At 43.4% G+C, this 12,185-nt stretch overlaps 1 protein-coding gene across 9 annotated transcripts in view; it reads left to right on the top strand.

Annotated features, from left to right (window-relative positions):
- Positions 1-12,185, top strand: part of EVL (Enah/Vasp-like) — a 152,911-nt gene that overhangs the window by 15,404 nt on the left and 125,322 nt on the right. For 4 of the 9 annotated variants that reach the window (XM_081191971.1, XM_081191968.1, XM_081191970.1 and 1 more), the window contains exon 1: positions 5,426-5,641. The exons of 1 other annotated variant lie outside the window; for it this stretch is intronic. In XM_081191971.1, the coding sequence (XP_081048097.1) occupies positions 5,619-5,641 (23 nt within the window). In that variant the 5' untranslated portion in view covers positions 5,426-5,618. Of the gene's footprint in view, positions 1-5,424; positions 5,642-12,185 lie in introns of those variants that run through there. 4 more of the 9 variants (XM_081191966.1, XM_081191965.1, XM_081191969.1 and 1 more) reach the window with 3 other exon arrangements.

Below are 12,185 nucleotides of genomic sequence, written 5' to 3'. Positions count from 1 at the left end.
CACCAGACTGTACGATTGCATGGTAGCTCTACAGAAATGTGGGCTATGATTTGGCAGTATCTCAGTTTCTCTCTCCCCACAACCGCCAGCCACCCCAGTGACTCACATGAATGAATAAAGCAAGGCTTACCCAGTTTCCATGTGGTTTTCTGGGTCTGCCGTTAAAGTACTGGATAATAAAGAACTGGACCGTGAATGTTTGTAACCTTCCAACATCCCCAAAGGCGCACTCCTCCACTGTCTCCCGAGACACACGGATGCCAACCAACAACAAATAATTATATTGCACTTAATATTATTTATGTGCATCTTTTTTTTAACTGTTGGGGCACAGTTGTGGCAAAAGCAGGAGGGAGGAACATACAGGTTGTATTAAGCAGCCCAAAATGCACATCCAGTTGGCACGTTTAAAAACCTAGGCAACCCAAAATGGCGGTGGAGCCTGTTAGCTATCAGCTGGGCACAGTTGATGTTTATGTATTAAGTCATCTTATTTCAGTGTCAACGTGTTTAAAAACCAGCAGAACAAAATGCAGACTACATGAAGAAGGGTGGGTGTGGGGAGGGAAACATACATGGTCTTACATTTTCTCGGTATGTCACATTAGCGGTTTGTTTGCTGTGTTGTTCAAGGAGGGTGTGGAGTGCAATGTGCATTTTTGTTTTGGTTTGTTTAATTCCTCCATTCCCTTTTATTACTAGCACTAGCATTTGCTGATCAAGAATTTAGGATCCTTCCTCTTATTATCAGTACAGTGGTACCTCAGGTTACATACGCTTCAAGTTACAGACTCCGCTAACCCAGAAATAGTGCTTCAGGTTAAGAACTTTGCTTCAGGATGAGAACAGAAATCGTGCTCCGGCGACACGGCAGCAGCAGGAGGCCCCATTAGCTAAAGTGGTGCTTCAGGTTAAGAACAGTTTCAGGTTAAGCACGGACCTTTGGAACGAATTAAGTACTTAACCTTAGGTACCACTGTATCATTTATTATTTAGTAATTTTGTATACCGCCCTTCGTCCGCAGACCTTGGGGCAGTTCACAACATAAAGCAGCCTTCTTAATAATAATAATAATAATAAATTTTATTTATATCCCGCCCTCCCCAGCCGAAGCCGGGCTCAGGGCGGCTAACAACAATAAAATAAATAAAACAGTACAAAAGTAGCTGCTGCTACTGCTGTAGCGACCAATTTCTGCTTCGGATTAATGATCTGCTATGGAGGACGGGGTGGGGATGGCGGGACTGTTGACTACGGCCCAGATTTTATTCATTGTCATGGTGTGTGATAAGGTGAAACCTGAGAAACAGTGCAGCATACTAATTGATACCAATAAATTAATCAAACTAATCAAAACATCCAGCATACTAATTGATTTTGAAGGATCTTCAAGTTTAATTTTGAGACCTCAAGGGAAATTATCCCATTACTTTCCATTCATCGTTAATTACCATGCAGGAATATAAAAATGATAGGAGGACAATGAGGTTTTGGGGCTTCACAGGAACACGGGAAACTGAGTTGGCCTACACTGACTGGCAGCAGCTTTCTGGGGTTTCAGAGAAGGGTCTGTCCCAGTTCTACCTGGAGGTGCCAGGGATTAATCTTTTGCAAACTTTTTGTGTGTACAGCATGTGCATTGCCACTGAGCTATGGCTTACAAATAAAATTATGTATGTATGTATGTATGTATGTAGTCATCCTTGTGTACCGATTAGACACAAAGGCTGCTAAAAATTACGTTAGGAAATCATTTTACTGATCTTTATTCATGTGGACGATATGGTGTTGCCTTATCTGCACATGCTAGGGAGCACTTTAATAATAATTAATGACTATAAATTACACTATTAACCTTCTGTAGGTTGGAGACTATGCTTGTTCTGGATGCAAGGCTCCTTTTGGCCTCACTGCAGAGATGTGGGGTTGAAATTTAAAATTTATATGTTCCTTAGAACGTTCATGCAGCCAGACTTTTCTTATACAAGAAAGGTCCTTTCTGCTCCAGCTATTCAAGAGACGGCGCAGATTAGTTGACAGGACCAAGACTGTCGCATTTATCTGTTTCGTGCTCGCAAATACAGTCTTCTACACGGGGTGGGGAAATAGGCACTATAGTTCTGTGGCAAGTAGAGCTGAAATGAATTTACTCCATTAGATCTGCCTCAGTGAATTTTGACAGCAAGAGCATTCTATGGGTGGATGTATATTTGGAAAATATTTGACACTGAACTTGCAGTAGGAGTCAACATATGACAAATTTCATCTGTGGCAATTAGTGTTTAACAATCTGGCTTGTGAATGCAACAAGGCCAACATCTGGTAGTGTCTCTTTTTTTGTAGATGTTTTCTTATTTTTAGAACTTGTAGTTTATTTTTAGAACTAAGAACTGGTATGTGAGATTGCTTCGTTCCTCCTCCCTCCCAGTCTATTTTCCTTTCGTGTCATGTCTTTTTAGATTATAATTCCAAGGCCAGAGGCTACCTTTTCTTTTAGCAATTTTTGACCTGATTTTTGAGCCTTTTCCAGCTGAGGGGTGGAATAAAATTTCTTAAACAACCAACCAAACAGAACATCACCTGAATTTCTAGAGAACTAAGGGTATTTTTCACCTCCAAAGCATCAGCCTATGAACACATCTTGTAATTATTCGGAATTAGTCACTCCATGTGAGCAGATTTCGGGAACGCCTAATTTTGTAACCTTAGCTCTGGGGCATACCAGAAGGTTCTTGGTGCCAAGTCATTTACTTCTCTTAGAACAGGCTTTCCAATTCCATTGGCTGAAGTAAAGATGCTAATTTTCTTTTATACCTTTTGAGTTGGTCATACGCTCTGAGAAAACATATCTGAGCAGAAATAATTACTTCTGTGAAAAATGAAAAGGCTATTAATGATGGACTTCCCTGTTCCTCGAAAGCCGGGATGGACAACCTGCCGTGTCCCAGGTCTGGTTGGACTCCGACTCCCATCAGCCCCATCCAGCTTGGGCAATGTTCAGGGATGATGGGAGTTGTAGTCCAGCAACCCCTGAAGGGCCGCTGGTTCCAACCCCTCTTTAAAATGAATGAAAAAGTAGCAAAATGTGCACAATTGTTATTCGATCTCAAGAGGACAGCCGATCTCAAGATTTCTTGGTTTGGGAGCCTTTGCAGTTAAAAAAATGAATGATATTCGTTTAGTGTAGACATGCGCTTGGAAGACTTTAAATGGACATTAGCAGAAGGTGTGGCAAGAATCCTGGGTTGTGACTTCTGCTGGGCCAAATTTTGTCCCTAACGTGCTTCAGAGTAAATAAGTGAGGTACAGTGGTACCTCAGGTTAAGAACTTAATTTGTTCTGGAGGTCCATTCTTAACCTGAAACTGTTCTTAACCTGAAGCACCACTTTAGCTAATGGGGCCTCCTGCTGCTGCCACCCAATTTCTGTTCTCATCCTGAAGCAAAGTTCTTAACCTGAAGCACTATTTCTGGGTTAGCGGAGTCTGTAACCTGAAGTGTATGTAACCTGAAGCGTATGTAACCTGAGGTACCACTGTATTGTTTTCAACCAGCTTTTACTTATTTGTTTGAAAATATCCTGGAAATGTTGCTGTGGGTGCTCCCTCCTCCCTGCCCCTCTCTTATCTTACAATACATCGCCCTTTCTAATTGTCCTGTCATTCAAAATGGCTTCTCCCCCCCCCCCCGGCCCTCCTGCCACTTGCGCTAATGTCATGTTTTTTTAGTAGCAAGCCTTGCTCATGTTTCGGTGCATTTTCCCTTTTGTTCCCATGACCCCATGTTGTCTTCTGACCTAGAATGTTCCGCATTGCTCCTTGCTCGGCGGTTCAAGCATCGCCGCTAACACGCTTCGATTCCCGAGGCCTTCCAACTTTCCTCAGCCTTGCTCCTCTCAGTGTTATTTTCGAAACGCGGCTTCGTTGTTTTGACCTTTTTCTCAAGTCACGCCATCTCTTCTGCTTTGGCTGTATTCCACAATAATACCTTGACATGCTAAGAGCTGGAAGAAGCTCTAGCGACATTTGAAAATGGCAGTTTCTAGGCGGTGACGTGGAAGCAAAAGTGTGTTGTTGAGCAAAACTTCTATTTCTTCAAGTGTCTAGCTGCTATAACGAGTGGGTTCAACTTCCCTGGTGTGAGGAAAACAGAAACCTGGCTATTACCAAGGTGATACCATTGGTCCATCTAGTTTAGTACTGTCTACACTGACTGGCAGCAGCACTGGAGGTTTTCAGGCAGGGATATTTTCCAGCCTTCGCTGGAGATGCCAGACGCTGAACCATAGCTGTCAACTGCCCCTTATTTGTCGGGAAAGTCCCTTATCCCAGCACTGTGTCCCGCTGCTGTCCCTTATTGACGATGTCCCTTAAATTTCCCGGGTTTCAAAGGAAGCAGCTCCTCTCCCTCCCTCCCTGCCAGCCAGGGAGGAGGGAGGCTCCAACTGTGTTGCTTGGCTGCGTTGCTCACCCAATAAGGAGTCTAAGAACAACTGGGGGATGGAGCTTGCATGCCTTGTGCCGATCAAATCGGCCACGTTGCCTGGGGACTCGCCTTTGCTCAGCGCTTCCCAGCGGGGAGGTGTCGGTGCTTTTCCTTGCTGCATCCCCTTTGCCAGGTTGCTGTGCTGTGGGAACCACCGCTTGAGGCTTCGTTTGGCTGCTGGCTGGGCTTTCTGCCTTTGGCTCAGAGGGGCTCAGAAGCTGAGCATACCTGTGCTTGGAAAATCCCTTATTTTGGCTGCTGATCCCTTATTTTCGAGGCTGCTGGCCCCTTATTTTCAAATCTGTAAGTTGACAGCTATGCGCTGAACCTGGGACTTTGTGCATGTGAAACATGTGCTCTGCCCCTGAGCTTACAAGCCTTTGTCACAGATAACGGTTTGCAACATTTTCATATCTAGCATAACCAGCATGATCTAGCCTTGCTGGCATCTGTCTGTCTCGGGAGACGATGGAGGAGTACGCCTTTGGGCGAGAAGTCAAACTGTTGGTAGGTGTGACTGTTGAGACCGATGCAGGAGAGACATGTTTTGTTGCAGTTGGGGCAGGTGAAGTGGTCCAGTTCTTCTGACACTCTGTGTCCTATTGATTAAAATCAGCAGGAGTTAAAATACCCTCAGTGTGGACTGCAGCATGCCCTTAGTTTGCAGGGGGGGTGTAATGGGTGCAAACTGTTGAAACGCCAGCACCACCTTCCACCCTGTCTTGCTTCTTGTTCTGTGAATAAATTCATTGTCCACATTTAGAATAAAATAAAAACCGTCCATCAAAATCAGATACGTTAACTGTCGTGCGTGCCAGGTTCTCTACGGATGGCCCTGATTGGGCTTGAATAATAAAGATATCAGCCTGTATTCTTGGAGTAATGCTGCATTAATCAGACTTGCTGGAATGATCACATGGTATTTTATCGCCTTTCCCTGCGAGCTGCTGCTTGTCAGCAGCTGGTTGAGCTGCAGGCTGCAGGCCAGTATCTGCAGCCTCGTTTCTCCCAGAAGCTTTCCAGCACACAGCTCTCAGTTATGTCTGCAGCTTGACCAACTAAATGTTTCTCCTGTGCCTTACGGAGGGGATTTTGCAGACCTCAGAGGCCTGTGCATTATTCTTTCCTGGGCCATGTATGCATTTGAAGAATTCAGGTAGGCTCTGCGTAACAGCACGACTGGCTCTTTTCTTTCTTTTTCCCCTTCTTGCAGGAATTTTGCTGTGTAATGTCAGGCTGCTTGTACGGCCGCGAAAAGAAAAAAAGGCTTCTGAGTTGTAAAAGGGGTGCTTTTGCCTCCGTGTAAGAATCGTAGCCCTTCTCCAGTGCTTGGGAGGTGGGTGTGTCAAGGATAAGCTGCAGGTAAACAATAGCTAACTGCATGATGAAGTGCAGAGATGAGTAATAGCTTCTAATCTAACGCCTTGTTGGGATTTTTTTTTTAAAAAATCGCTTTTGCAGCCTGAAACTGCAAGTATAACCTAGAGTCATAAACATAAAAACATACCCTTCTGCTGGGAAAAATGAAAAGTATTTTGTTGTTGTTGCTGCTGTTTTTAGCTCATGACAGATGCTTCTCTTCTGGTTTTTATTCGTTTATTCTTAAAGGATAGTTAATTTTGTGTGGGCTGAAATATAGATGCTTGGATGGAGCATGTATGGAATTAGGCTGGGGAGCTGTTGCTCAGTACATACGGTATGTCTGCTACTTGTGGTTTCGTAGCTGCAGTATTTCAGCAAAACCACTTGGTGAAAATAGAATGCTCTAGATATCAGTAGAGGTGTTGTATTTTTGGTGAGATTTTAATAGGTGCAGAAAAATAATATTTTTTATTAGTGGTATTAAATGCTGTGTTCTACATAATTCTTTTTTGAGAAATGGAAGCGGGGGGAGGGCTTTGGTAAGTCTTTTCTAACTTTTCCTTTGCAGCCCTGCAGATTTTTTAAAATGCATATGAAACACAGTGAATCCTAGGCTTGTTCTTATCTGCAACAAAACAATACAGGGATATGTTCAATTTTCTGACCTTCATTGGCCTTTCACTTTGTGGTTGCAAATAAGAAGGAAGCTCACCCACTTCTTCTTCATCATCTTTCAAAACTAATTGGTGAAGATCATGGTGGGGGTGGGTATCATTAGCCGCTGCTCTTGTGCAGATGCCTTCATTATAATGTCATTTCAATAGTCGCATACTGCAAAAAGCTAACTTGTACCTTATTTGCATGGGAGGTGGGATTTGATTAACTGAAGACATCATCCGGCTGAATAAGAGGAGGGGGTTTGTTCCGCGCAGGCACTGGTGTTAAAAGCACTGTTTTCCTGCTAAAACACATTTTAATGTCAGGCATGTCATTGTCACTGTCATGTTCATGTTCATTTGGCTGAGGTGTCCCTGATAGCAAAAAGGATGATTAACAGCATTTTGTTCTCGATTGGTCTTGAAAAGTAAGCGGTCGTTTTCTGCACAGTGAAGGGTGGGGGGGGGGGAAATAAGAGAATTTGTGCTATTTTTGAAACATAGGAGAATACTGTTTTGGGAGCAGGAAGAGGAGGAGGAGGAGGAGGAGGAGGACGATTTTGGCAGAAGCCAGTGCAGTGCTGTGTTATAACTGCAGTTTGTAGCATTGTTAAGAAAATGCTTGCAAACCTTGAAGAGGCCAATTACTGTCACCAAGTTAAGCTGCAAAATGTAGACGAGGCAGCAAGCCTCGCATCCTTTTGTCTTAGTCATTCTGTGCAGATGGGAGAGCAAATGATGCAAAAGTGATTTTCTTAATGATTTTGCGATCAGGTTGTCACGCAGATACAAGGTTCGTTTTGATGCGCCGACTTGCAAAGGGCATGGGGCACACTGCTTTCCACTGACAGCTTCTCTTCATCTCAAAGGCATTTTACTCGAGGCAAGCTTGAACTTAGTAGCCTTGAAGTAACATGCAGGTCATGCTTTTGGGTTCCTTGCATTATCCTTTGTTAGGGAGGTTTCTTTTGTAAAACAGTGCCTACTTTTCCTAGTCACCGTGCTTGGCATGTAGAGCTGTTGCTATGGCACTCCCTGAATATAGCAGATTTGTTACTCAGGCGCACTGTTGATTCTGTTAACATGGTGGAACTTCTTAAGCCACGCAGAATTCTTCACGCGGAATGGGAAGGTAACAGTTAATCTATCAAAGCAAGTGCAGATGGTTATGAAGGGAAATGTTTCTATTCGTTTCACATAAACAGCAGCCCACTATGAAAAGCACATGAAAAACACGGAACAGCAGCCAACTACAGTGGTACCTCAGGTTAAGTACTTAATTCATTCTGGAGGTCTGTTCTTAACCTGAAACTGTTCTTAACCTGAAGCACCACTTTAGCTAATGGGGCTTCCTGCTGCCGCTGCACAATTTCTGTTCTCATCCTGAAGCAAAGTTCTTAACCTGAGGTAATATTTTTGGGTTAGCGGAGTCTGTAACCTAAAGCATATGAAGTGTATGTAACCTGAGGTACCACTGTATAGATTTTAACAACCATTGATGAACTAGGGGACTTCCAAATTATTAGCCTTTTACACCTGAGCTCTAAAGCCAAAACTCCATTAACTGGATTCTAACTGTTGCACTTTGAGGGGCAGGTACAAAACAGACCACAAAAACCTTCCAAGTGGCCTAGTTTGTATTCCTGCTGCCTCAAGCAACAGGGTAGTATCCAGTGTCAAACCTACTCAGGGTAGACCCATTGAAATTAATAGACATAGAACAGTTTCTTTCCTTTAGTTTTGGTGGGTCTTCTAACCTACTCAGAGTAGATCCATTGAAATTGACAGGGGCTGGAGCTACAGGTCCCCTGTGAGGGAAGGTGAGTAGATGGCAAGATAGAAGGGAATAAAATGATGCATTGTGTGAAGGAAGTAGATAGAGAAAAAGTTTGTATTCAGTTAACTTCTACTCAGAGAAGACCCACCAAAACTAAAGGAAAGAAACTGTCCACTAGATCTCTCCTGGACATCCGATGAAGAAGCTGAATGTTGGGAGATTTGGGGCAGACAAAATAAAGTTACTTCTTCATGCAGTCAAAGTCAAGCTTATGGAATTTGCTCCCCAAGGAGGCAGTGATGGCCACCAAATTAGATGGCTTTGTAAGAGGATTGTAGAAATTCATGGAGGAGAAGGCTTTCAATGGCTACTAAGCCTGGTGCATTCTTTCACTATTGGAGGTACAGTGGTACCTCGGGTTAAGTACTTAATTCATTCCGGAGGTCTGTTCTTAACCTGAAACTGTTCTTAACCTGAAGCACCACTTTAGCTAATGGGGCCTCCTGCTGCTGCCGTGCCGCCGAAGCACAATTTCTGTTCTTATCCTGAAGCAAAGTTCTTAACCTGAAGCACAATTTCTGGGTTAGCAGAGTCTGTAACCTGAAGTGTATGTAACCCAAGGTACCACTGTAGTATATTTCTGAACGCCAGTTGCTGAAAGCAGCAGAAGGGAAGAGAGCAGTTGCCCTCAGGTCCTGTTTGCAGGCTTCTCGTGGGCAACTGGTTGAGAACAGGATGCTGGACTAGACAGGGCCTGATCCAGCAGGGCTCTTCTTCTTATCTTCCCTTCTCTGAAGTTCTTCCCGTTTAGGGACGTTCTGACGTTTGCGACTGTTCTAAAGCATTCGCAAGAAAACAGAGCTGTCCCCTTTCCGACTATAACAATAGCGAGCTTGGGAATTTAAGGAGTTAAACTCGTTGGCGTTTAATGGTGCCAGCGAAGGAGAGATAGCAAAAAGTGTTTTAAAAATAAATGGTGTCTGGGGTTTTGCAGATGTGGGTGCTATTTTTGAACAGTGTTTGCTAGACAATATTGTCTCAGGCTCTGCCAGCCCACCATTGGCAGTGCATAAAAAAACATTGTAGGGAATATTGAAAAGCCATGCCGTCTACAAGTTGGTAGAATGCAGTATAACGTTTTGAAGCCTGTTCGAGCTGCAATCGGAATGTGGTTCATTCCCTCTTAACAAGTGTTACCTCTGGCGCCTTCTATTATTGCAGTGTATTTTCCAATATTTCCAGCACTTTCATTTTTCATTTTCATCATCATCATTCTTATTATTGCAAATAAGGGCATGTCCCTGCTTGACAGATTTAGGCACACAAAATTAGCAGACCAATCATACATTTTCACCATTCGTCCTAAGGAAAACTTTTTTTGTGTAAGTGAAAGCAAGTGAAGCATTGCACAAGGAACAGAGTGAGTATTGCGCTGCATAGGAAACACTTGAGCTGTATGGTGTCAGTGCTTGATGCATCTAAGAAAAGGCCTTGCTCCTGCAGACTATGTGGATCTTTTGGCAAGATCAGGAGCTTGTGCAGCATATACAGTGGTACCTCAGGTTAAGTACTTGATTCGTTCCGGAGGTCCGTACTTAACCTGAAACTGTTCTTAACCTGAAGCACCACTTTAGCTAAGGGAGCCTCCTGCTGCTGCCGCGACGCCGAAGCACGATTTCTGTTCTCATCCTGAAGCAAAGTTCTTAACCTGAAGCACTCTTTCTGGGTTAGCGGAGTCAGTAACCTGAAACGTATGTAACCTGAAGCGTATGTAAGCCGAGGTACCACTGTATATGTGTGTGTATATTTGGCTTACATGTCCTTATTCCTTTCTGGATAGGGTAGAGTATATCAAATTTTGTACCTTAGGAAAAGACAGTGCAGCCTCTTCCTTCCTGCCCAGTGGTAACCCAGTATATTGTAAATTACCCTGAGATCCTTGGATGAAGGGTGGTATAGAAATTCAATCAATCAATCAATCAATCAATCAATCAATCAATAATACTGTCGTTGTTGGGCTGCATGAGTTTCATAGGCAGGGACCGGTTGGATATTAGATTTCATAAGCTACCACATTTCATCTTGTTTTGTGAACATTTACTCTTTATTTTACTTTTGCCTTCAGTGACTATGGAACTTGCTCCAGCATAAATCCAACCTTTTTCAAAACGGTGAAAAAGAAGTTGGAGCACCCCATTCCCTCCTTGACATTTTTTAAACCTTTTTTTAATATAAAAAAATGTCTTTTGCTTGTCCTTGGTAGTAGTTGCTGCCTCCTGATATGGAAAACTAGTATTAATGTACACCTATTTGTAAAAAATTGGGGTAAACAGTCAGACTCTCGCACGAAAGCCAGGCTATTCCCCATCTGCCAATTATGTTGTGAACGGATATTACTGTGTTTACATTCAAATGAGACATACTCAAATGCCACGTTAAGGATAAATATGACTAGGAGGGTTTGTGTTTCTTGAGTAGCAGGGAGGTTTTGAATGCATAAAATAGTCCTGGAAGCACTTAGGAATGCTGCTTTAGCAAGTTCATAAAATATATTCAGAATCTTGGACTGGAGGACCTTTGAAATCCTACTTTCTGTACAATGGAACCTTGGTTCTTGAACTTAATCTTTTTTTTAATAGATTTTTTTATTAAGAATTTAAACAAAACATATTATCTGAAAACATATCATCCTTTATTTTTTCCCCATTTCCCCCCCTCCCTCCCACAAAACAACCCACCCTCCCCACCCCACCCTGACTTCCCTCAGTTCCAATCACTGTTTTCTCTATAATTGCAATTCTCTGCATGTTACAAATTTGTATAGATCCTTAATTTGTCTAGCTGTTTGTTATCAATAAAAAGTTTGTGAGTGTTTATTCAAAACCTGCCAAGGAGTCCAATTCACTTTGTTGCGTCTTTAAGTACCGTATTTTTCGCTCTATAACACGCACCTGACCATAACACGCACATCGTTTTTAGAGGAGGAAAACAAGGGAAAAAATATTCTGAATGAAACAGTGGACGTATCATTTTTGTGCTTCATGCTGTGGCCACAGACATGTGATCTGATGGTGAATTTGGGGTGACCCAATGCAAAGATCCTGAGGATCCATGTGGATCCATGCTTTGTAACCACATTTTAAGTGGGGAGGGAAGGAAAAACACAGAAGGCTAAGAATGCAGGAGAGGGCTATAACGTGAGGAAAGGAAGGCAAAAGTTTCCCCCCATCCACCCACCCAAGCCAGCCAGCGTGCGCTCTCTCTCTCTCTCTCTCTCCCTCCCACCAGCATGACAGAAGAAAGCATTTTAACTGCATTAAGAACTATTTAGCAGCGAAACCTAAGCTTTGCCATCCCTTAAGAGGTACAGACACTGTAATCTTCCAGATCGCATGAATTTACAGGCAAAACACTGTTTAAGGATTTCATCCTTTTAAATGGAAGAAAGCATATTTGAATGCTGTGTGTCTCCAAAAACAAAAAGCAGGAAGTCAAATCAGAATTTTAAGCCGAACCTGTAATCTCTCTTCCCTTCACAAACATTGTTCCCTCCGGAGCAGGGAGAGGATAGAGCGACGCTCTGCTCTCCTCTCTACTTGCCTGGAGGGGAGGGGCTTTCCCTGCTCTTTGTTTGGACGCTCTGCTCTCCTCTCTACTTGCCTGGAGGGGAGGGGCTTTCCCTGCTCTTTGTTCCGTTTGAGCAAACACAGCAACGAAACAGAGCAGGGTGGGCAGTAAGACCCTGAGGCAGAATGAAGGAAAGCAGCTTCCTGTCTCACGGAGCTCCCTTCTCCCTGAAGCGCGGTTTGATTTTTGCCTCATTTTTCGGCTCCAGGGACACACATTCGCTCCATAACGCGCACAGACATTTCCCCTTCCTTTTTAGGAGCAAAAATCTGCGTGTT

The sequence above is a fragment of the Podarcis bocagei genome (assembly GCF_964188305.1).
Source record: "Podarcis bocagei genome assembly, chromosome: 1".
NCBI lineage: Eukaryota > Metazoa > Chordata > Lepidosauria > Squamata > Lacertidae > Podarcis > Podarcis bocagei.
The sequence above is the reverse complement of the archived record's forward strand: the minus strand, read 5'-3'. Positions and strand labels throughout refer to the sequence as shown.